This window comes from Wickerhamomyces anomalus (genome assembly GCF_001661255.1).
Source record: "Wickerhamomyces anomalus NRRL Y-366-8 unplaced genomic scaffold WICANscaffold_2, whole genome shotgun sequence".
Lineage (NCBI taxonomy): Eukaryota > Fungi > Ascomycota > Saccharomycetes > Phaffomycetales > Wickerhamomycetaceae > Hansenula > Hansenula anomala.
The window spans coordinates 1,451,646-1,475,981 of NW_017567111.1; the positions used below are offsets into that span (position 1 = coordinate 1,451,646).

Here is a 24,336-nt window from a genome sequence, read left to right on the forward strand (position 1 = left end):
TAAAATACTACCAGCGGACATGGGAGCGATGGCCTTGTTGAAGTTTAAACTTGAAAAGAGAAGAAAGATAAAGCTACGAATGATAAAGCCAAACGAGTATTCGAAAGCAGGTGGTTGACTGTGGCTAGAGCCTCTATCAGAATTTGAATAACGAAAATTGTGTGTTAAGGTAAGTCAAGAGCTCAATAACATGAAGTAGTTGGTTTCGAATCATCATGGTTAGACACAAACTCCAAGGCATTAGTGTGTGTAACTGCAAGAAATTCATAACACTGAATACATTACATAAAACGTACAACAAAAAAACTGAACCTTTCATCAAAAAGAGCAATAAAATTATTATAAAAACAAAACAACGTCCAACTCCTGATCGACACAACTCTTAAGTAAAAAAACCTAGTAACTTAGTACCTTAACTGTCCTTATGATCTATAGCCCTTAAGCTATTCTATATCCAGAGAACTCTGAATAGTACATGTTGTTTAATTCATCAATACCTTGAGGTCCAACATCATTCCAGAATGAATCAATACCACTCAAATTAATTTCAATTGGTGTTCCTTGTCTCACAAACCCATCAGTACCATTATTATTATTCATTTCAGAAGATGACGAAGTGAGAGGAATTGGTTGTTGAAGAGGGAAGCCTGGATCTTGAACAGTCATTGCAGATTGAGGAATTTGTGCGGTTGGTTGTTGTGGCTGTACCTGCTGAGTTGGATCGATATTTTGTTGAGGTGATTCTTGAGACCTCATAGCCTGAGCTTTCAATAATTTCAATTGTTTCTCCATTGAATTTTCTTTTGAATTTGCTTCAGATTTCAAGCTTCTAACTTGATTGAATTTTTCAACTGATTTACCAATTAAATCACTGCTGACTGACGTACCCAATTGGTTCTCATAATCAAAATCGTTTTTCTCAGCAGCTGGTGGTTCATTACTTGCTCTTCTATCAACTTTATCAATGATGAAAGAAACAGTGCATTTTTGCAAATAATTTTCAGTCATATCTTTACCACCAAAAACATTCGAGACAATATCCTTTTGATCCTTTTCCAATTCAACCAAATTCTTATTAATACTCTTCTTCAATGCATTCAACACTTTAAAACTTTCTTTCAAAACTTCAGGCTTCAAAATAAAAACTTCTCTCCCTAACACTTCCAAATCTTTCAACATCCAATCAATATCACCATATAAAGCATTTTGATCCTCCAGAGAAATTTTGTGATTCAACAACAACAGCATGGACTGAATAATAGACCCAGTGAAAGATTGATGAATTTGTGACAAGAATAAAGGATTCTTTAAATCATAAATCTTTCTCAATCTTTTATAAACTTCAAATAAGGCTCTAGCAGATGTGACACCAACTTCCCAAGCAATAGGAATATCATCAGATAAATAATTTTGATAAATTCTGAATCTGTGGATACAAATACAAGTGTGTAACATATGATGTTGAAATTGAATTTTTGGGTCATTAATACTTGGAAGATTACCAAACTTATCCATCTGGAAAAACCAACCTTTTGAACTATCACACAATTCAATATCAATTTCAATCAGACCTTTGAATAACTGATCTTCAACTTTTTCCAAATTATTTTTCAAATCTGTTGAACTAATTTGTTCATGAATTTCATGTTCCTTTTCATAAATCCCATTCAAAATCTTCATCATTTGAGCACGATAGATATTAAAAGAATTATCAGTGGCAATTGAACTTGATCTTATCTTGATACTCTCCTTGGTTATATCAGTATCATTTGCATTAGCAGGTAATGGAACAGTATTGCTATAGGACCTAATTAAAGGTTTAACACCCAAAGATAATGATCTAAAAGAATCACAACCACAAACATCCCACCATAACCTTCTTTTCATCTGCACCTCTAACAAATTTGGATTTTCAGAATCATCCTTATCCAATCCCATTTTCAAACAATCTTTTATAGCTTTCTCCAATATTTCAATCAGTGCTTCGGCTCTTTTAGTTGCATAAAAATATAATTGACATAATGAAAAACATTGTAAAGTATAGATATTGAACTTTGTAGGATCGGTTTGCATAGAGTCCCAAATATTTATACATTCTCTACTTGCTTCAAACCAAATCTTGTGGGATTTTTCAATCTCTTGAGAAGTTATATTGATTAAACCTTTTGGTAAATGAATTGCAGCAAGTGCCAACACCATGAATAAAACAGCAAGCCATCCAACATCAACCTTTTCTTGATCAAGCCAAAAATTCTCAAGTTCTGCACGGAATGAAGGATGATGTAAAGGATGGTAAATATAATCAATATTTTGAAGATAAAAATTGACCAGAACTGTAGTTTGGATTTGAGATGGCAATAAATTCAAGTATTTTGTCTTGTAATCATTTTTTGTTGACTTGGATTTACTTCTTGAATCATGACTTGGGGGTGTGGGTATTGAAGTTGGATCATCACCCTTGTTTAGCAATTTCGTTTGTAGTTCTTGAACTTGACTCTTTGCTTGTAAGTTTTCACCCTCCAGTTGTTGAATTCTCTGTATTTGAGCCTCTAATTGCTTTCTCAACAGCTCGCTTTGATCAAAATACATGTTTTGGGTATTTATAGGAGGTTGAGGTTGAGCTAATGGACTTTGTTGATGCTGGACGGGAATTTGCGCTTGAGCAACTTGGGGGATCATTTGTTGATGCTGTTGAGGTGCCGGGCTTGGTTGAGAGTAATTCATGGGAGCATAAGGATTTGGTTGTACTGGCACTTGCTGATGGTATTGATATTGTGGTAGCGGAGGTGCAGAATGTGTTTGTTGTTGTTGTTGCTGGGAGGCGGCTTGATCATAGCTAGCGCTTGGTGATTGGATTTGAGAATGAGTTTGGAGCATCTGTTGTTGTTGATGATTAGGTACAAGTGGATTTTGTATAGGAATATGCTGCTGTTGTTGGTAAGGTTGTTGGTAATGTTGTGGAGGATAATCAGTGGAATTTGATGACACGGAATTTTGATGATGAGCAGGGCTCTCTTGTTCTGCTTTGATGTCAAATTGACTGAAATTTGTTTGGAAGCTACCTTCATGAGTTACTGATTTTAATCTCTTTGGCGTGTTTCCATTGCCATTACTTGAACCATCACTACTTGTTATTGAACTCTTTGATTGTCTTTTAACATTTGGTGAATTGGTACTTGAATTAATGGCTGACCCATTATTATTCGAGAAACCTTCTGGTGATCTTTTTTGAACTCTACCAAACTTCAAATTTGGTGCAATCAACTCTTGAATATTGTTAAGTGGTCTGGCTGGATTAGCCATACATTCGTCAATTTTTGTATTTCTTCCCGACTTACAAGTACCACAAGGTATTTGCAAGTCACATTTTCTCTTCAATCTCCTACAAGGACCGCAGGCGTGAGATTTTTTACCCCCAGGCTTTGACAATGGTGCTGCAGACATATTTCTATGGTCTATTGTTGAATTAGGATCCTTTCTCAATTGGTGATAATTCTGAGTAGACAAATGTCTATTGTTGTTGTTGGCGTGATGTAGCGTTCTCGATGTAAGTTTTACTAAAAGTTTCGTTTCGCTCACTATGTTTTTTGGTTTATCTGAATTTAAGGTTGTTGATGGTGTTTTTTGGACGAGAAGCAGCAGCCAAAAAAAAAAGAAAAAAAAAGCCACTAAAAAATGATAGCACTTTTCAGTTCCACATTGGGAAGTCTACGAAGATAATGTAGTGCTTTCTGAATAAATAGAATATCATTTGCAATTAATTTAATGGTAATGCTTAGTAATTAGTACACTTTCTTCAATTCTTCTTCGAGTTCTGCAGTTGGATGTTGTTGTGGAGGGTTTGGAATCTTCACTCTCCAGACTTCTTTCCCGTTCTTGTAGATGACAAATGTAGGCCACCAAACAACATCGATGGATTTTTGCACTATGGCACCTTCTGGGAGTAAACCGTTTATCTTGATGGATTAGTATTGATATCAGGTTGCAATAATTGGTATAAACTTACTTTGAAAAACTTTGCTTTAGAGTATTTTTCTGCTAAGTGTGTGTATAATGGAGCAACGACCTGAGGTTTTGGTTAGAACTTCAAATTTATGGAAAAAATTTAGGAAATAAACACTTACCACACATGGAGGACATTGAGTAGAGTAAAAGTCAAGGACAACTAATTCATTGTCTTGTATTATGGATTTGAACTCATCTATATTATAGATTTCTTGCACTAATTCTGATTGATTTTGCACTGTCATTTCTATTGGTGTTTTTTTATTTGGGTAATTCCGCTGTTCGCGATGAGATGAGCTGTTCTTTCAGTTGGATCGAGGGGTGTTGTGTTTAGGGGAATCTAAAAGAGTGATCTTTGGTTATAGAATATGTGATCTAATGAAAGAATGATGGTCTTTTTGGTTGGTTTTAGTGATGTTTGTGGGTTTGTTGATAAGAGTTCAAGGTGAGAGAAGGATCAAAAAAAAAGTTCTTTGTTGATGTTAATATAGTCTTGGGAACGTCAAAGAAAAGATTCAAGATATACCCGTACTTTTTTTTAAGATTTGAATGTTCGTTGGCATCAAGAGTTAATTTTGTGAGGCAAAAAGTATTATTATGTACAGGTATACAGCGTTTGAAGGCCAGATACCTTCATCTTTTCTTTTGGTGCTAGCAAATTTCTTATTTCTTTGCATAAAACTTCACCGCAAAACTCTGAAAATGTTTTGGAAACGCCGGAGTATGTTAGTTACTCAACTGCTTAACCGATCAAAAGACGCTGGAAATGGTTAAATGCAGTGCTCTGGTACCTACTACTACCAACATGTACCACTAAAGTTATCTTGTGCTTGATAGATTTCATCATGGGATGAGTCCTACTATATCCAGATCAGCAGAGATTCGAGATTGAGTTGGGAAAAGAACATGGTTAGTGGAAAGTTGAAACTATCTTGGGCTTAGAATTATGCCGGCCTTGGTTAAAAGCCCAATTTCAATTTTCTTATACTAGCACCTTTCAAAATATTCATGATTGATCTTCTGATCGTTGAGCTACACACAACTACGACGTCTCTAGCTAGGCTAGATTGATTACTCTGGCCAATTCCGCTAAAAAATATTGCAAAAGTATTTAGCTGAGCAGCTTTACAAGCTGGGTAGCTTGAGTGGTCAATTACGATTATATTATGGCGCTAGACTTGCAGGTAGTTAACATTAAGCTACTAGCTGCTAGATTGAGATGTTGGACGTGTCCAACTTCCACTCTCTTCGACTGGAGTCAGCTAGTTATTAATAACTACAAGATCACACTCGTTAAAACTTGTGAGTGCAGACGTATGGCCAATAAAGTTGAGTGTAACGACTGGGTATTTCTCCAAGTCGAAGCTAATCTATGTTACTTCAATTTATATAGATCACGGATATTTGTGAACATGAAGTCGATCATACACATAAGTTTGTAACCTACGTTGATAAAGTATCATCAGCGGAGGCACAATTTGGAGAGAAAGCATTCTTCGTTGTGTCACCGAAATTGGAAATCACCGTCAACAGTGATCGATTCCGCTGCCCTCGCGAGCTGGCCCAACCTCCAGCCTCCAGGCAGAGCTCCTCAAGAGCCAGTGGCACTAAGTGCCCGTCTACAGCTATTTTATCAAACTCCTTGTTATAAAGGTACCATTATAATTAAGATAGCACAAGACCATGACGGGAATTTAGGCCTATAAAGAAAATCTGTTGAATTAACGTTGTAGAATTGAATAGAAAATATCTATGTCCTTCCCAACAAAGTATAAGGTGGTTATTACTATCTCTGGAATCAATTGTACGTGCTGAACCTTTGATAGTGGACACTGGACACCAAGCTAATTGAATTTGAGAAAAAGGTGACCCCAAGATCTACTAAATCGCTTCGTTTCACATTGAAATTTCTACATACCCTTGAGATCAATTTGCAAGTCCGAGGAAAACCATGGCCTGAGACGTTAATTGTTGTTACAATTTGTATCGAAGTATTGCTAATTTGCCCAGAGCTAATGAATTAAAAGAAGTATGGCGCCAGGCGTACTTGATACTTGAACGTTGATGTTGTAATTAATGATGTTGAACCGGGCATAAGTTGATGGTGTTGAAGTTTAATTATCACGACAAAGTTAAATACAACATGAGCTGAACGCGTACACGACGTCAAGAGTCAAAAGTCAAGACTTGAGAAAGCGTAATCATGATTCATGAAGAAGCGTAAGATAAGCAGTTGAAAGTTGAAACTTGACAGGTCCTGGTGAAGCTTGAGCTCACATATTCTTGCTGCTAGTGGCTCTCAGATCCCAGAATTTGAGCTTTGAGCTTTGAGCCATAAAACATGGGTACAGTAATTAAATCAAGCTGAGGTACACAAGACACAAGATGTGTTTTCAACGCTGGAACTTTATTAAACAGCTTGAGGGACCAAATTGATCAGAATCGACGATTGATCAGGAGCCGTTACGTTGGTTCAATTAATCGACTTTTTGGACATGTTTGTAAGGCTTTGATTTGGTCAAAAATTTTCATTGTTCAAAAGCGAACATTTGAGGCGATCTTGAGATTTCTTCAAAACTATTGGTCAATAATCTTAGACAATAGGAATTGAGTTTAAGGGACAAAGCGTAACTGTGGACTTTTGTATGTAGTTATGATCCAATTTGCAACGTAAATATGGTAGTTTCTCTAGTCTCATAACTCTACAAGTACTGCACTCAGATTATTTCGTTCGCCTTTGAAAGCAGGACCGGACACAAATCTATTCGTAATTCACGCAACGAGTCAAGTAGAACCTCAACTGCCTGATGAAGAGCCTCTCTATGAGCTGGTTTCTGTACGGACCCTTCATACACAGAAGCACTCCAGCTTATCCCAGTAGTTGTTCCCAGCAATTACGGTTGCAATTACGCTAGTGTACCCAAGTCCCCAGGAAGAGGCCAATCCCTTTTAGGCCCCCAAGTTCCAACCTCATTTTAAGCTCGTCCTAAAACACGTTTGCTGCCTCCTCATTGGTCCAATCAAGGCCGATCTCAACGTCCCTACGTCTTAGATCAAATGATTCTGGCTGCCAAAAAGTTCAGATTGTGTGGTTCGGGCTGTCAAAGCGAAAAAAAAAAGATAAAAAAAACCTAAACAGTTGCATTTAAATTTAACCAAAACAACCACCTCTTTTTTTTTCATTTATCCTTCAGCATATTTAAGACCTTTCACAGAACCCGTTTTCTATTCTTCGGTTGTTTAAACAAAAGAGTAAGTTGATTACACTACATTGGCGGTACACATTTTCATTGCTGTTGCTGCATCTGGCTAAAAACTATTAAATTACACCAATTGGTACTCAACCCCCATTTAATACCCACTTTTCAAAAAAGACAGCTTTGGTACTCTCCCTAGTTTTCACTGATAAAATCTATCATAGATCCTAAAGTTTCATTTAGTTAAGTATTAATTAAAGTATCATCAAAATGGGATTTAAAGATATTATAGATAAATTAAAAATTCCAGATTCTGACACAGTCACTACAGATAATTGGAAATCTCCAGATGTTATTTGTTTACCACCTCATAGAAGAACTTGGGGTCATTTAGATTTCTTAGGATTTTGGAATGTTATTGCACTAAGTATTACAACATGGCAATCTTGTTCCACTTTACTATCATTAGGTTTGAATGTTTGGCAATCAATGATTTGTATCATATTAGCTAAGATTATAATTTTCGCAGTGGCAATTTCTCATGGTTGGGCTGGTGCAGTTTGGCATATTGGTTATCCAGTTTATGCAAGATTTACTTTTGGTATGCTTGGTTCATATTTAGCATTGATTCAAAGAATTGTCTTATGTATTGTTTGGTATGCGGTGCAATCTTTTACTGGTGCACAATTAATTAGTGTGTTGTTATCATGTATTTTCCCAACTTTTAATAGATTGCACAATACATTACCAGAAAGTTTACCAATGACAACTAAACAGTTTGTTGGGTTTATTATCTATCATGTTTTATCAATTCCATTCTTATATATCCCTCCAGAAAAATTCAACAAACCTTTTAAAGTTGTTACTTTCATTTCATTCATTACCGTTTTCGGTACTTCAATTGGTTGTATGGTTCAAGCTCATGGAGCTGGAGATTTATTACATTCAAAGGCAACTGCAAAACCTGGTGCTGAATTAGGTATGAGTTTTATGCATGGTATTAATGCAGTTATCAATAGTTTTGCAGTTGGTTTAGCAAATCAACCTGATTTTTCAAGATTTGCTCAAAAACCTGGTAAACAAGTTTGGGGTCAAGCTGTTGCAATTTTATTATTTGGTACAGTTGTTCCATTGTTTGGTATTTTAGGTACTTCTGCAGCTTCAAAGACTTATGGTGATGTTGCCAAATTAAACTTGTGGAATCCTCCAAATATTATTGAACAATGGATTTCTCATCATTATAATGCAAGAAATCGTTGTGCTGCATTTTTTGCTTCATTAGGATTTTTCGTTAGTACTTTAGGTTTAAATGTTATTGATAATGGTGTTAGTGGTGGTATTGATCTTGTTGCAATTGCACCAAAATGGATCAATATCAGAAGAGGTGCTTATATTATCATGATTATTTCAATTGTTATTCAACCATGGCAAATTTTGGCTAACGCTACAGTTTTCATCAATGTTTTAGGTTCTTATGGTTGTTTCTTTGGTCCAATGATTGGTGTTTTCACTGCAGATTATTATTTAGTTAGAAAGCAAAAATTAAAATTAACTGATTTATACAAAGCTGATAAAACATCAATCTATTGGTTTTGGCATGGATTTAACTGGAGAGGTTATCTATCTTGGGTTTTCGGTTTCATCCCAGGTATTGTTGGATTCCCTTCAGTTAATCCTGCGATGAAGAGTGTTCCAAAAGGTGCTATCAAGACTTTTTACATTTCATTTATTGTTGGTTATGTTGTTAGTTTTGCTTCACATTATGTTTTAAATTTGATTTCTCCTCCTCCAGGTATTGGTGAAATTGATGAATATGATGTTTATCATACTTTCACAAGAGACGAAGCTGAAAAATTAGGTGTTACTCCACATAGTGATGATGATGAAGATTCTTCAGATATGATTTTACCAAATGATTCAACAGAAAAACATGATATTCAATCAGTTACTAATAACATTTTCAAAGCCTAGAAGAGCGGGTTTAAGACGTTGATAAATAAGTTTTAACAAAAAAACAATCTTTTTTTTATTCATTCATTTCATTTCAGTTCTTTGTTCTTAATTCCTTCTTTTATTTAATTTTTTAGTTTTTTTGACCCATTATTTTGTTGGTTTTCAATTCAATTGTTCAATTGAGGTGTAAATGCATCTTGAGTTTAGTTAGAGATTTAGGAAATCTTTAATGAAGTGAACACAATTATGTATATACTAATTGCTTTCCAAAAGGAGTTGTGTTTTAGATTTTAATATCAATACACGGGTTGGTTTTTGAGGATTTTGTAGATTGATGGCACATGTCATCGTAATCAATTTCAGATCTAAGATCTAGAGAATTCTATCCAACTTAACAGGGCATGGTATGTGATACCTATCATGGTCATTAGATTCACCCCTGGTCTACACATACACTCTATGGACTACTTCAATCCACTTCTTCATGATCAAAATGGTTTTAATGGAGTTAACACTATTCATTCCTTCTAGCTCCTTCTAAAGCTCCGTCTAGCTCTGGTCCGTGTACGGTGCGCGCTGAGCCAGGATTTACCCGGCCTTTCTTCCCAGAAGGAAGCGCGAATAATTCGATATCGCGCCCCCGAGAAAAAAAATTTATATTAAAGCTCAAAAATCCGCCACTGAAGGAGTATCAAATTGTAATCAACTACAACTACACACTAATAAAAACTATACACAATGGCCAGACAAAGAGGAGGATCCCGTCCAACAGTTTCACGCTCAGCTCCATCTCCATCCAGATCAGCTCACACCAGTGCTGCTGCTCCTCCAGCTCATGCTCCACAACATCAACAACCAAATGCTTATTCACAACCTCAAACTCAACAACCTCAACAACCAGGTATGTTTGCCCAAATGGCTTCAACTGCTGCCGGTGTTGCTGTTGGTTCCACCATCGGTCACACTTTAGGTGCTGGTATCACTAGTATGTTTGGTGGTTCTTCATCTGCCCCAGCTGAACAACAACAAGCTGCTCCACCAGCTCAACAACAAGCACAATACTCTCAACAACAACAAGGTGGTGTTTGTGATGTTGATGCTAGAAACTTCACTAGATGTTTAGGTGATAACGATGGTAACATGCAAATCTGTGACTTCTATTTACAACAATTGAAGGCTTGTCAAGAAGCTTCTCGTCAATATTAAACACAATGCATATACAAAACAATCAACATACATAAATACATACATTTATAAACAAATATTCGTCGTGACTTTGGATAATTAGTGAATGGATGATTCTGTAAATAGTGAATATTATGACTCCTCGGATTCAAGGGCGTGATTACCGTAAGCATTATGTAATACTCTTCTGAGGATCAGCGAATCCGGTAAAGAGTAAACATGAAAAGGAACAACATCAATTGCTGTCACTCAAGAAATCTCACAGGAGTTTTATCTTTGGAGAAGTTGGTCAAGGAGATTAATATAAAAAAGTGATAAATTGACTTGTTTCCATACTTCATCAGTTGTGTCAAATCTCTAAACAACCAAATTCAAATTAAATCACATTTTCTGATCAGATTTTGAAAAGAAAACAAAAACAAAAAAACATTTGAACTTAATTTTGATCCAAAACATAAACATAAACAACAACATTCAATAACATCCACCAAAATGCTTAGAACTGCTAGATCATTACCTACTCTAAGAGTGCTAGAATCAACCATATCGAAGGATATTCAACAGCAAACTAAAAACTTCTCCACTATATCGTCAAAATATAACTTGGTTGTTCCAAATATCCCTGATCATCAATTAAGAACAAAATATCAAACATTGAATAGATCTGTTCATCAAAGTTCCAAAAATAATGCTACAACTTTATTTTCAAATAAGAATTCAGAATTCTCTGTTATGAGTTTAAACAGTTTGAAAAATGAATGTCGTAAACGTGGTTTAAAAATTTCTGGAAAGAAAGCTGAATTAGTTTCAAGAATAACAACTCATGAAAAAACATTTGCCACTCAACAAGTTGGTTCAATTTCCACAAAAGCTTCTTCTAAAATCCCACCAAAAGAAGCAACAAAGAAATCATTAGTTAATAAACTTTCCAAAACTTTTTCCACAACAACAACTAAAAATGCAAAAGGTGATGATTCCACAATTGATTTCATCAAACCTGTTGATATTTCCCAACCAAAATTAGTTGAAGATGATTATATCGTCCAAATTCCTTCATTATCTTCAGAAGCTTCAGCTACTCCAGTGACAAAATTAGAAAAACAATTGAATCAATCATCAACAAGTGACCCAAATGCTAAAATTGTTTCAAAAGCTGAAGGTTCAGATTCAAAAATCTTTGAACAAAGTTCAATTAATAAAATTGAAGAACAAAATGAAGAAGCTTTGAAAACTGATGCTTCTAAAATAGTTCAAGAACCAGCTTTTGTTGATGAACCTTATAAATATGAAGAAGGTGAAGTTTCAAGTAAGGATAAAAGTTTCTTTGCTGGTGCCTTGGCTGTTGTTGCTGGTTGGTGGGTTTTAAAGCCAAAATCTGAAAAGAAACATTGATTGAATTATTTGATTATTTATTAGATGAAGAAAATACAGAAAAAAAAAGATATTATACATATGTTCTGAGTTTATATTATTGGAATTTTTTTTTATGCTTGATGTTTTTAAAGATATAGTCATATTGGTTACACTTTTTTTTATTAATACATGGTAGTACAGAAATTTTGTTATTAGTTGAAGTTGTAGCGTAAATAACTCGCGAAATAATTAAGAAAGGCCAGCGTCGGTCCTCATTGGATTAAAGAAAAAAAATAAGAAAAGGATTTCTTTAAATTGAACCATGTCGATCATATGGTCTTATTCAGTTTTTGCACCAATATATCCTAGAACTATTACTAATGCCTTTGCACTCAACCTTCCTGTTGAAAATATCAGATCACCCTGTAGCTCCATCATACGGCCTTTAATTCTGATAAACAATTTTAACTAGTTTTCGAGAAACTCTTGAAAAAAAATCAAAAAATTAAAGTCTGATCCTGAAACTTCAATTTGACTGTATGTAAGCAGTGACATAGTAATCAAAGTTGTGGTTACGAATCCTAGAGGTAGGTTGCAAATTGCATGTAATTGTGGGTCTATTTAATAGAGATCAGCCGCCAGGTTTTTAGCCTGCTGCGATCTGTGAATAGAGAAGTCTGTTTAATGTTTTATATGTTATAGCAGTTAATCACTTCTTTTTGAAATGTGAACTTGATAACGTTTCTGATACTTGGGTGATTGAGCATTTTAATTGAAATATTCGTAACATGTTGATTAAATTCAAATAAATACATTCAATTATACACATATTATTTCATTTTGGATTTGAAGATTGTGGAATTTGACTAATGTTGAATTATACCCATTTTTTGAATACCAAATTTGAACTATTTTCAGCTATTTTCAAAAATTTGACTAGTGCTGTAGTCGATATTATCGAACCGTTGCACGTTTTTTAAATAATTATATACAGTATGATACTAGCTTCGTATAAGATGATTAGATACAATACTGATTTCATTATTACAACTTCAATTGAACTAATTCTCATGAACTTCTATGTTCGTTATGAGAGCTGATTTAACAAAAGTTCCAATAAAAATACCATCTTTGGACTTTGGACTCTGAAGGATATCATTCCAAACAATACATTGTAATTGTAGGTACATTTCACAACTACATTTTGAACTTAATAATTAACTCCTCGTGAATATCCTATATTTCCTATAACCTTCCCAATGACATCAATGTAATAACAATCCACCAACTGCAATTATCCCTAAAGTACCCACTAATAAAACAGCTTTTGAACCAGATCCACTTTCTTTTTGTTTAATTCTTGAATGTGCACCATATCTATCCAAATTTAAAATATCATGAATTTCATCATGAATTTTATCTCTATTTGAATCTTTTTCCCTTTTTTGCCTACTTTTTTCCAATTTCTCAGCTTCATTAATCATATAAGTTTTGGCAATTCTTTTATTAATCATTCTTCTTTCAAATGATAAAGTTCCTTTTAAATGTTGATCATAATCAAAATGAGGAACATCATAATTTGAACCAGTTGGTGAACTGAATCTATCAAAATTTGAATAAGTTGAAGTTGATTCTTTATAACCTGGTCCGAAATTAACTCGACCACGACTTCTATTTATACCACCTGCACTATAAGTTTTCCTCTCTTGATAGAAAACATTCCCACTAAAATCACGTTCTCTATTAACTCTAACATGACTTCCATTACCACCACTCGGCTTCATTGAACTATCATATTTTTGTCTTTTATCATCATTTGATAACACTTCATAAGATGATACGATTTTTAAATAATTGTTATTTATTATCTTCTTCTTCTTTGGAGAAACTCTTTGATTCATATCAGGATGGAATTTTTTAGATAGTTTCCTAAAAGCACTTTTAATTTCATTTTTCTCAGCTGAATATGATACACCCAATACTTGATAATGTGAATAATGATTTGGAATCTCTTTTAAATTATCATGAACAGTACCCATATTCGGATTCCTTAAGCAACTTGTGGAACTGAAGGACCTTACTACTCCCTGAGAGCAGCAACAACTGGTATAAGATGCTTTCTGTATGAATAGCGAGCTCATTGTCTCTTATGGTACTGAATGATGATTCTGGTGGCTTGATCTAAAGGTGTAATTGTAAGAGTTTGAGATCACAAGAGCAATTTTTTTATCTGTACTTGAATTTGATGCTTTTATGAAAAATTGGGGAAATAATTAGAGAAATTGAACGTTAACAAAACACCAAAGTGAATTTTTCAGTGATAAATTAAATCACAGTTAAATTAATCCAATAATGAATATCAAAATTTTTGAATTTTCAACTTTCCAGGAATTCCCACTGTTTTTATATGTTTTTCCATTTCAACGCCGATATTTCGCCATACATTAGACTTCGGACATGGGCCACACTGATCTTTTAGATAAATTAAATAGTATAAAGAGCCCGGTTTCGGTCAACCAAATATTTATGCTTAAACTGAGAGACTAGAGTTTAAAGTTGATGATGAAGTTTAATTAGAGTGCATTGTTGAGTCATGGTGGGAGATACTGGTTCTGATGACAGGTGTTCAGTTGACAGTGACAAGAAGTTGACTACATCAAGAAACTAGACTCAAAAGCTATTCAATTAAACACTATTAAAACTTTAGATCAAACTCATCAAAGTGGAACTGTCCCTTACTTTCCATCCTAATCTTTTGAGCGTCGTGTTTCCTTCACGTCAAATTTTCAACTTCAACGTCTTCAGTTCCTCCGTTATGCAGATTCAGGTACCTACTACCTGCCTCTTGGAAAAAACACCCATGTTGAATAGATAAAGTACACCCAATCATTTCAAATTTCAATTCCTATCGCTATTTTGATCCATATGAAGGTGTTCCGAAGAGCCATCTTCCTCTTCCTCTTCATCATCATCCTCATTGAAATCAAAACTAATCCAACCAGGCCATGCTAACTCATCTCTTAATAAAGTTCTAATCATATCTGTCAAGAATTTCTCAACTTTACCAACATTTCTTAAAACAGAACCTTCACCTTTATTATCACCAATCTCACTTTCGATACGCATACTTCTTATGATATCTATTCTATTTCTATTGTGTTTAGATAATGTTGGATTGTTTATTATATCATCAAATTGTTCATCATTTATATCACACAAAAAACTTAGGTAAACAACTTTACTAACATGTGCAATAACAGCTAGTGAGTGAATACCTAAATCCACAACTCTTAGCTTGACAGGTAATGTTATAAACCCAGGTGATGGATAATTTAATAACAAATCAACACTAATCTCAATTGTTATATCTCCTTTATAATCAACCTCCACTATAAATTGTATATCATTAGAAACATCATCATTACCATCATCATTCTCATTCATACTATCACTGGGCACTTCTCCTTGATTTGATTCAACAACTTTATCCAATTGGGAAGATGATAAAACACCAGGACCTGATATATTTGAACTTTGATCTATTGTATGAGGGAATTGTCTCTTATTTACATCAATTTTTTTAGTATCACTTGGACTTTTAATATCACTTCCATTCTCTGTAAACAATTTCTCAGAGCCTGTCATTTCATCGTTATAAAAATCTGTAAATGGATCACCAATATGTCTAATTGTTATTTCTGGTGCTATTGAGCCCAATGAGAAATTCGTGACTTTGATATTCATCAAATAGTCGGGCAATTGTAACCCTTGGACCTGGTCATTAAGGAAGTCTCTAATGGACTCATTGAGCACATTGTCCTCGTTAAGCTTGTCCCAACTGATATCTATGGACATTTCGATGCTTTCCAGTTTTGTTTAATAGTCTGGAGATGTTGGAATTTGTTTTTTACTCAACTCGCGAATGAAAAATTGAACAAATTGAACTTTCCTCGAAGAAGGTGTCAAATTCGTTTGTATTCACTTTCACTCATTTTTACTCGTTTTGTTAAGATCACATGCTCGTGATACGGAGGAGTCAGGTGAAAGCTGCTTATGGAATTAGAGCTTTCCACTCTTCAAAACCAGGGAAGTTCAGCCTTCTGAAATCCCTCGAGAAATCTGATGGTGAACAATCTTTTGTTGTTAAAAGAGTATTGAAGTGAGTATTTTGAATTTAGCCATTTGAATTACCTCTAACCCAATAATCACTAGTCATCCACCTGAACTGTTTTATGATGTTGTCTCCGATGTGTCACAATATTCCAAGTTTGTTCCATATTGCACACGTTCATTTATAAATGCAAGAGATCAAGCTCTACAACCCACAGAAGCTGGTTTAAGAGTTGGTTGGAAATCATTTGATGAAGAATTTGTCTGTAATTTACAATGTGACCCAAAGAAAGTTGTCATTGCTGAATCTGTCACACATTCGTTATTTGAGCATCTTTACACCAAATGGACAATTACACCAAATGCCAGAAAGAACTCTTGTGACATGGAATTGTTATTGAAATTCAACTTCAAGAGTGCACTATACAACAGAGTGAGCTCGTTATTCGCTGAAAGTGTTAGTGAATTGGTTATTAAGGCATTTGATAAACGAGCTGCACAACTGAGACGAGAAATGATGAAACAAGAAAGAGCATGAATTGAATTTAAAATACACTATAGAAATTCTCACAATTAGACTTATAATATAGAGCATTAATTAAACCATTAAAGCATTTTAACTTAATTAAATTATGTAGAATTCGACGGCTCCCATACAAAACCAAGGATTCTGACCGCGAAAACCCAAAGATTCCCAAAAAATGCAACCACAGACATTTTACGTACTAAAAAGTTGTGGAAAAGGACAACTCTACACAATTTGACATCAATTGTTCAGCTGAGACTTATCAAAGAATTGACTTTTGGGAAAGATAGTGAGAATCATGAGCAGCGATCTCTTTGGACACGATGATCCTGCTGACCCTTGGAGTTTACCGGGTCCTAAACAATGGTCAACTTCATCAAATACAGGCATTCCTCAAGATTTAGATCAAGACTACCATAACGATGAGAATAACAATGAAAGTGAAGATGATGATGACGATGTACAAATTGGTAATAATAGCAGTGGTAATAACAGTCATGATAACGTTTTCGAGGAAACTCGTGTAACTTCAAGTATAAACCCCCTTGATTCGAATGGGAATAATGAAAACAACCTTCACAAGAGTATTTGGGAAGAAAATCCTATCTTGTCAGAACCTTTATCAGCTTCAACATTGACTGGTGCTGCTCCACATAATGAATTGAGAAATGGTGATTCCAATACAGGTGATTTTTTCAGTTGGAGTAATGCTATAAGAAATACTTTTAATCCATTAACTAGAGATATCATTACAATTTCAGAAATCCCAGAAAAGGAAGGTTTATTATTCAAGCATACAAATTATTTGGTGGCACATTTAGTCCCATTGCCTGATACTGATGCAACAAATGATCGTAAAGTCGTTAGACGTTATAGTGATTTTGTTTGGCTTGCAGAAGTTTTATTGAAAAAATATCCATTTAGATTAATACCAGAATTACCTCCTAAAAAAATAACTTCAAATTCAGATGTACAGTTCTTAGAGAGAAGAAGGCGTGGATTGATAAGATTCATTAATCAAATAATGAAACATCCAATACTTAGAACTGAATCTTTAGTATTGATGTTTTTAACCGTTCCAACAGATTTATCAAGTTGGAGAAAACATGCAAATTATGATACAACTGAAGAATATAAAGATGTCAAGATTTCTCAAAGATTTTTAAACCTATGGGATGCATCAATTAAACAATTATGGATGGATGCTCAAGTAATAATTAAAGATGCTTTTGAAAGCTGGACAAAATTAACAGTCTTGGTTGAAAGATTTGAGAAAAGATCACAACAAATTGCTCAAGATAATGAAAGATTTCAAAAAATATTGGAAGATTTTAAAAAAACAACACCAGTTTTATATTCAGTGGAAAATTCAGATATTTCTTCAATTAATGAACATTTAAGAATAGCTGGTAAACATTTATCTGATTCAAAACAATTATTAGATGATGAATCTCAAAATATTGAAAATGGGATTGTTCAAGATTTTAAAACTTATGGTGATTATTTAAATTCCATAAGTGGATTATTTGAAAGATATGATAGATTAGGTGGGAATCAAATTGAACAATTGACTAAAAAAGTTCAATTTAATCAACAAAAATTAAATGAATTGAATGGGAAACCAGATGCAAGAGGTGTTGAAGTTGATAGATACTCTGAAGCTATCAAAAGAGACAAGATTGAAATTGAAAATCAAACAAATAGAGATTGGTTAATCAAAGAAACTGTATTATCTGAATTTGTGCTGTTCCAAGAAACACAATATCAAATCACAAAGATATTCCAAGACTGGGTTGCTGATAAACTCAAATATAGTGAATTACATTCAAACAATTGGAATCAATTGGCTAATAGCTTAATAGATATGCCAATATCGAGAGTGGATTGATACAAAAATAAAAATTATTTGATCCATTTTTTAAAAAAAACGTAAAAATCTATGCAATTTTTTTACTTGTATTTGTGAAACCAACACCTTTAACAGTTGCAATGAAATCTCCACTATCATCATCTTCTTCTTTTAAAAACACTTCTGTTCCGAAAATTGACTTTATATCTCTCAATAACCAAATGAACTCTTCATCAATTTGATCTTTTGAAATTCTCAATCTTCCAATATCTTCACTACCAATAACCATATAAACAATAGATAAAGGTAATTGATTTCTCCCCACAATACTTGATTTTGAAATTTCCTCTAATAATTCATATGCAATCTTTGTACCTAAATCTTCAGGAACTTCACCAGCACCACCTATACCTTCTGAAAAAAATCTCCAACCTTTTTTACTTTCTGCAACTAAAGTTATACCAAAACCTGGACTTTTACCAGAATTTTCACCTCTCCAAACATCTGCCGTTATATCAACTTCACAACCAATAGGTCTCAAAACATCTCTTGCTGAATCAATCATTCTATTCACTATTGATGGAGAAACTCTTGTACAATAAGCAACACCTCTAATCGCTGAAATCTTTGGGGCATCAGTGGCATGCATAGTTAATGGTCGTTGAATCTTGGAATTAACAACTAAATGAACTTCACCACCACCATTTGGAGGTGAACCTCTTTTCAAAGTGTGAATTGCAGCATCTCTAACACCAAACTTTTCTATGATTGGTAATAACCCCCATCTTAAGGCCTCTATACCTGAATCTGTCTTGGAAGCTGTTATACCTTTAAACATTATTGAGAATGTCTTTTTCGAAAATGGTGCAATGTACAATAATGGCTCAATGAAATAGCCAACTGGTTTAGAGTCTGGACAAACATGAGTATATTCACCACCTATTATCAAACCTGGATGGTAAATGACAGTGGTACCTGTGTATGAAATCTCTATACGACCACCATTTGTAACAGCTTCTAATAATCTTAAGAATGAAACTTCATAATCTTTTAAACCTGGATTTAAATCATCTGAACGTATTTTTTCAATCTTGATTGGCTTCCCAGATAATGTGGATAGTATTAATCGTAGTCTGAAATTTCTTGGTCCTTGGAAAACAGTTATATTTGATCTTGAGGACATTTTGGAAACTTTGGAATATAGCTTGGTCTATTATCAAAGTAATCTCAAAGTAACTAAATTTTTGGCTTTAAGAGGGTATAATTTTTTTTTTGATGAGGTTACCCTCAAAACAAAGATTTCGCGAATTCATTTTAGTCAAAGTTGAAAATGTTGCAACTACAAAATTTGGGCATATAAACAATCAACAAAGAAACAATTCGTTACCAATTAGGAAAAAAAGCACAATCAAGATCAATAGCTCAAGCGGTGGCTGAATCAAAAAAGAATCATATTATAGGGTTATTTTTGCTAGTTGTTTTAAAGTCAATTCCGTTGTTTTTCAAGATCTAAAAAGGGACATTAGCATGAGTGAAACACCATCACAATCAACAACATCGCCACAAAAGAGAAGTAATGATGATACTCAATTGAACGATTCCAAAAGACCAAAGACCTCGGTAGAGGCTTCAACAGACTTGGAAAGCTTTGATATTAACGATTTTGATCTACCCCAGTCTACCGGTGCAGAAGCTTCTTCTCCTTTTAAAGTTGATATTCCATTAGTTGCAACAACAGCATCATCACAACCATCAGCATCTACGTCAGTTATAGATATACAGAATCAGTTTAATCTAGATTTACCAGATCTCCCTGGTGAAAGTCCAAGTACAACAAATATAGGAAGATCACCATCAGTTCCGCAACAGACAATATCTCAAAATGACAATAATAATAACAATAATAACGCAGCAGCAAACAAAAATAATAAAGATACTGATGAAAATGGACTTCAAAAACCTTCTGGTACAGCAGAAGACCCAGATAAATTATCAGATGCATTATTATCCGCTGGTGTTGATTTAAAAGCTGAAGAAGCACTATTGACATCAACAGTGAATAGTTTACCCACAAAGCAGAATGGAGAACAAACAGCTGCAAATGCAGTACAACAACCGATTATTATAAATACACCATTCTTGGATCCTAGACAAGTTGCCACATTTATGTCTAAAGTTGCCAATGCAAATGGGATTAAACAATCTTTTGACAATGAAGTTCATTCTCCAATATTACAACTAATGACGAATGCTTGTGAAGAATGGATGACAAACATAGTGACAAATGCTGTGATACTTTCAAGACATAGAAGAAGATCTATTAGACAACGTAAAAGAAGTGAGATTTCAAAAGCATTAAGAGAAGTAGCTGTACAGCAGAAATCTCAAGAAGATAAAAGACAACAAAAGAGAAAAAATCTAGGGATTGATCAAGAAGAACAAAGTAAACTGGGTACTGAAGAAACACAACATAAGGCAACAAATGCAACTGTTGCAATGATGACTGCCGGTAAGAAGAAGAAATATAGCTGGATGACAGGAGGTGGAGCGGGTTCAGGTGGTTCAAAAGCTTCCTCGGGGTCAGTAGATGGTGGTATAAGATTTAGAGAAGCTAGAGAGGAACCTGGTATTGCAGTTAGAGATTTATTAAGTAGTCTTGAAAAGAAAAGACATGGCGTGGAAAAAGTTATAACGAAAGGTTACTCCAAGTTGAAAGATTAATAGAGTAATAAATGCAGAAATGAACAATCAGTGTAGAATTTTGTACAAACTTAAAGTTATAAGAAAATGTTGAAGAATAATGTGCTTTATGTTTTGGGTATTTTACCGAGATTTCCTATAATTTGCAAGAAAAAAAACCCCCGGATTAACTCAAGTTGTAAAGCTGTTCTTACACCTATTGCCACAGTATATAAGAAGGACGCTATAAAGCCCTTATTCTTTGTATAGATTTCAATTTAATAGGTATTATTATGGTGTTGCCCTTACCAATGTTGCCCCGAACAATCCAAAAAATACACTCACGCTGGGGGTCGAACCCAGAATCTTCTGATTAGAAGTCAGACGCGTTGCCATTACGCCACGCGAGCTTGTATTGAAGTAGTTATCTTAGTGGGTCACTGAGTCATGTTTGTGTCACGTGACTTTTCAATTCTTTAATTCAATTTCATTCAAAAGTTTTGTATTAAACTATAGATTCAAAATTTATTAAAGATGATTAAAATTGCTTTAATTTTATAATGGTATAGGTTTTGTTTTGATATAGAGGACTTTTTTTTTCGATGGGTACTTGTATAAAGTTTTGAAGGTACAGAAAAAAAATGTGATATATACCTATTTTTTTTTAAATATTAAAATATGTATGAAATTAAAATTATAAGTATTATTAGCTGAATACAACTAAATATTCATTAATTATTTAGGAAATCAAAAGTAATCAGCCTTCAGTCACTTGGGTTCATTAAATTTCTGGTCAAAAAAAGTTGATCTAGTGCACATATTATAATTGATGAATATCGAAGCGGCTACGTACCTAGTCCGAAGTACATGAGCATTGAGGAGCTAGCTCGTCATCCATATACAAGCTGGTGATATTCTCATATATTATTGCAAAAAAATGTACAAATTGCAGGTTTTTTTACGTTGATTTCTCTGAAAAGGGTGTGATGAAAGAAGAATCTTTGATATCAATAACAGCCGGAATTAATAAGTCGAAAGTCTGCATTTGAGAGCAATAGAATTCAAATGCTTGATGCTAGAGTCCTCTATTTGAAGAAATAACAGTAACAGTAAGTTTTAAAGATTACTTTGCGGTTCTCTTTAGTTACAACTGGTGACAGTTTTGATGATAATGGTTACAATATCCCTTAGCTAAAAGTAAAGAGAGTGAGTCAAAGAGTTACGAACATCAACAATTGTAGGCACAGTTTCAATGACTACAGAATCCAGATGATTTCTCTGTTCACGTTGATGGCATTATGTACGTAATTTGGTGAAGTTCCTTGTCTAGCCGAGAAAACGGCTGAAGGATTTAAGGGTCCTACCAATAATCACAGCACATGTCACAACGACCGTGGGCCTTTGGTAACGAAAGTGCAAACAAATGATAAGCTCAAAAGCTGACCTTTCCACGTTTATTTGCTTGACTATTCTCACCGTGTTCGCTTAGATTAGTCTTTAACTGACCCGTTCTATTCAACCGTGATCATTCTTCACTACGTCATGTCGAGATTTCGAGATTTCAGGGATTTGCAGAAACACGAGGATTGATGAACAAACGTTGAAGACTTAGTCACACAATCATCAACTGTCAGAGTCGGCTGAACAATGTGTGCCGACCTCAAAACGATACAATGCTTGATGATGATGGTGAAGTTAACGGTAACCATCAGAAGGTTGGAACTTGGTGATGACCGACACATCGTGCTATCAGCATAGTCGACCAATTAGGATCTTCTCAAATCTTTGAAATTAAATTGGTATAAATACGAGTCTCAAATCTTTCATTTTCTGAGATGCGAAGAAATACTTCAAAGCCATCAACACTAGCTCACAATCATATGGGTTCCCATTTTACTTACAAGTTCTTCAATCACATTGTTCCAGCATTAATTGCATTATCATCGGTAATACTATTGGGTATGGCCCTTAGTGGTCAAACAAGAGGAATGAGACAACAAGCTGATATTTATCTTTTGAAATTTGATTTCTCAGATATTAGAGAAAAGAATGTTTTCATATCAACAAATCCATCATTTTACAGCTTATATTATGATTTAAGATACCGACACTTTGCAATTGGTCCATGGGGGTATTGCAAGTCAAAATACAGTGCTTTTTCATCATGGAACACTTATTGTTATTCAAGAAAAGCTCCTTATCAGTATGATCTTTATGAACTTTTAGAAGATGATGCTATATTATATTCAAATCGGAAATATATTGATTATATTGCATTACCAGAGAATACTCAAATCCCTCAAAATATGGTTGATACTATTTTTGTTACTCTTTGGATTAGTACAGTGACTGCTGGTGTTTCATTATTGTTTTATTTCCTCTCATTCATAACAACAACCAGAGATAAACCTGGATGTACTAATATTTTACTCACTTTAATATCAGCTATTGCTTCATTTATTTGTGGTGGTGTTGCTAGAGGTAGTTCTTCCAAAATTATCAAAACTTTGGAAAAAACTCACAAGATATTTGGTATTACAGCAACTTTAGGGAATAAAAAATTTTATAATCACCTTTGGGCTGCAGGAGCATTACAAATATTCTCAGTTTTATTTGTATTGTTTGTGGATTATAAGCTTGCAAAAGCTATAGAGAATGAACCAGATGAAGAATCAACTCCTCAAACTTCACCACCAAGATCAGATCCTACACCAACCACACAACGTCCACGTGAAACGATCCCACAAAGACCTATAAGATCACCAGCTCCAGCAAATGTATCAATATCAATCAGAGTGAATAGACCTGCAACAGTGGAAATTGACCAACCACCAAGATATGAAGAGATCGATGATCATCATCCTCCAAAACCTCCTCCTTTTACTCCATGACCAAACCCATACAAACCAATTAATTTAATATTCTGATAATAGTACAATTTGCCTTTTAATTTTAATATTCTTGATGATGATAAATAACTTATGAAATATACAATGAATTACGATACTTTTGAAGAAATGATTGTAGCTCAAAGACATGGCTTATCTGAAGCATTGGGATGACCACTTGCGTTTGAAAATCAGATAAGATCCAAGTTATCGAAATAAACAACCAACATTGATTAAACAACTTTTCGCTACAAATTGTACTTAACAATATGTTTTTCTATGCCGATTTTTGTGCCAATTAATCTCTAAGCCGAACCGTTGATGTATAGAGATTAGATTGTGTCGCGTAACACTAGGGGTGGCTGAAAAGCGTCATGACCATTTTACGATCACAAGAGAAGATTTATTATTTGTTGGCATTTGTCTTCGTTAAGCAGAAAGGCTTGATCAGCTTGAAGTTCGTATTAAACAGGCAATTCGCAACCAGTGCCTGCTTCTATTGGTTGTGAGTTCTGAAGGTCGTATGCCTCTGAAATTTTGACACATCTGGATTTGGACCCTGGGGCACTTTCTAGGCTCAAAACCAACTTA

At 34.3% G+C, this 24,336-nt stretch overlaps 13 protein-coding genes and 1 non-coding gene across 14 annotated transcripts; 8 read left to right on the forward strand and 6 right to left on the reverse strand.

The window, feature by feature from the left end:
- Window positions 1-438: 438 nt before the first annotated feature.
- WICANDRAFT_27817 (uncharacterized protein) lies at window positions 439-3,444 on the reverse strand (the record flags this gene model as incomplete). Its single annotated transcript, XM_019181416.1, has 2 exons — window positions 439-2,397; window positions 2,647-3,444. The coding sequence occupies 2 exons, from the start codon at window positions 3,442-3,444 to the stop codon at window positions 439-441; spliced, it is 2,757 nt and encodes a 918-aa protein (XP_019040376.1).
- A 338-nt stretch (window positions 3,445-3,782) lies between these two features.
- WICANDRAFT_77818 (thioredoxin family protein) lies at window positions 3,783-4,250 on the reverse strand (the record flags this gene model as incomplete). The annotated part of the gene is made up of 3 exons (XM_019184617.1): window positions 3,783-3,956; window positions 4,007-4,066; window positions 4,125-4,250. The coding sequence occupies 3 exons, from the start codon at window positions 4,248-4,250 to the stop codon at window positions 3,783-3,785; spliced, it is 360 nt and encodes a 119-aa protein (XP_019040377.1).
- Window positions 4,251-5,171: 921 nt separating this feature from the next.
- WICANDRAFT_83383 (uncharacterized protein) lies at window positions 5,172-5,447 on the forward strand (the record flags this gene model as incomplete). The annotated part of the gene is made up of 1 exon (XM_019185533.1): window positions 5,172-5,447. One exon carries the CDS (start codon window positions 5,172-5,174, stop codon window positions 5,445-5,447), a length of 276 nt encoding a protein of 91 aa, XP_019040378.1.
- Window positions 5,448-7,472: 2,025 nt separating this feature from the next.
- On the forward strand, window positions 7,473-9,173 carry WICANDRAFT_77819 (nucleobase cation symporter-1 family protein; the record flags this gene model as incomplete). Its single annotated transcript, XM_019184618.1, has 1 exon — window positions 7,473-9,173. One exon carries the CDS (start codon window positions 7,473-7,475, stop codon window positions 9,171-9,173), a length of 1,701 nt encoding a protein of 566 aa, XP_019040379.1.
- Window positions 9,174-10,040: 867 nt separating this feature from the next.
- MIX17 (Mix17p) lies at window positions 10,041-10,361 on the forward strand (the record flags this gene model as incomplete). The annotated part of the gene is made up of 1 exon (XM_019180991.2): window positions 10,041-10,361. A coding segment is annotated over one exon (321 nt), but the record flags the coding sequence as incomplete, so codon positions are not given.
- A 471-nt stretch (window positions 10,362-10,832) lies between these two features.
- Window positions 10,833-11,732, forward strand: AIM34 (Aim34p; the record flags this gene model as incomplete). Its single annotated transcript, XM_019184619.1, has 1 exon — window positions 10,833-11,732. One exon carries the CDS (start codon window positions 10,833-10,835, stop codon window positions 11,730-11,732), a length of 900 nt encoding a protein of 299 aa, XP_019040381.1.
- A 1,226-nt stretch (window positions 11,733-12,958) lies between these two features.
- WICANDRAFT_61737 (J domain-containing protein) lies at window positions 12,959-13,732 on the reverse strand (the record flags this gene model as incomplete). Its single annotated transcript, XM_019183237.1, has 1 exon — window positions 12,959-13,732. The coding sequence occupies one exon, from the start codon at window positions 13,730-13,732 to the stop codon at window positions 12,959-12,961; it is 774 nt and encodes a 257-aa protein (XP_019040382.1).
- An 859-nt stretch (window positions 13,733-14,591) lies between these two features.
- On the reverse strand, window positions 14,592-15,548 carry MDM12 (ERMES complex subunit MDM12; the record flags this gene model as incomplete). The annotated part of the gene is made up of 2 exons (XM_019181424.1): window positions 14,592-15,151; window positions 15,284-15,548. The coding sequence occupies 2 exons, from the start codon at window positions 15,546-15,548 to the stop codon at window positions 14,592-14,594; spliced, it is 825 nt and encodes a 274-aa protein (XP_019040383.1).
- Window positions 15,549-15,709: 161 nt separating this feature from the next.
- COQ10 (ubiquinone-binding protein COQ10) lies at window positions 15,710-16,341 on the forward strand (the record flags this gene model as incomplete). Its single annotated transcript, XM_019183238.1, has 2 exons — window positions 15,710-15,852; window positions 15,906-16,341. The coding sequence occupies 2 exons, from the start codon at window positions 15,710-15,712 to the stop codon at window positions 16,339-16,341; spliced, it is 579 nt and encodes a 192-aa protein (XP_019040384.1).
- A 75-nt stretch (window positions 16,342-16,416) lies between these two features.
- Window positions 16,417-18,217, forward strand: MVP1 (Mvp1p; the record flags this gene model as incomplete). The annotated part of the gene is made up of 1 exon (XM_019182685.1): window positions 16,417-18,217. The coding sequence occupies exon 1, from the start codon at window positions 16,628-16,630 to the stop codon at window positions 18,215-18,217; it is 1,590 nt and encodes a 529-aa protein (XP_019040385.1). The 5' UTR covers window positions 16,417-16,627.
- A 49-nt stretch (window positions 18,218-18,266) lies between these two features.
- Window positions 18,267-19,361, reverse strand: RCL1 (rRNA-processing endoribonuclease; the record flags this gene model as incomplete). The annotated part of the gene is made up of 1 exon (XM_019184620.1): window positions 18,267-19,361. The coding sequence occupies one exon, from the start codon at window positions 19,359-19,361 to the stop codon at window positions 18,267-18,269; it is 1,095 nt and encodes a 364-aa protein (XP_019040386.1).
- A 344-nt stretch (window positions 19,362-19,705) lies between these two features.
- On the forward strand, window positions 19,706-20,899 carry TAF4 (Taf4p; the record flags this gene model as incomplete). Its single annotated transcript, XM_019184621.1, has 1 exon — window positions 19,706-20,899. The coding sequence occupies one exon, from the start codon at window positions 19,706-19,708 to the stop codon at window positions 20,897-20,899; it is 1,194 nt and encodes a 397-aa protein (XP_019040387.1).
- A 296-nt stretch (window positions 20,900-21,195) lies between these two features.
- On the reverse strand, window positions 21,196-21,267 carry WICANDRAFT_t40. The gene has a single exon. It is a non-coding gene; the product is annotated as a tRNA-Arg (tRNA).
- A 1,425-nt stretch (window positions 21,268-22,692) lies between these two features.
- On the forward strand, window positions 22,693-23,757 carry WICANDRAFT_104291 (SUR7/PalI family protein; the record flags this gene model as incomplete). The annotated part of the gene is made up of 1 exon (XM_019180410.1): window positions 22,693-23,757. The coding sequence occupies one exon, from the start codon at window positions 22,693-22,695 to the stop codon at window positions 23,746-23,748; it is 1,056 nt and encodes a 351-aa protein (XP_019040388.1). The 3' UTR covers window positions 23,749-23,757.
- Window positions 23,758-24,336: the final 579 nt, after the last annotated feature.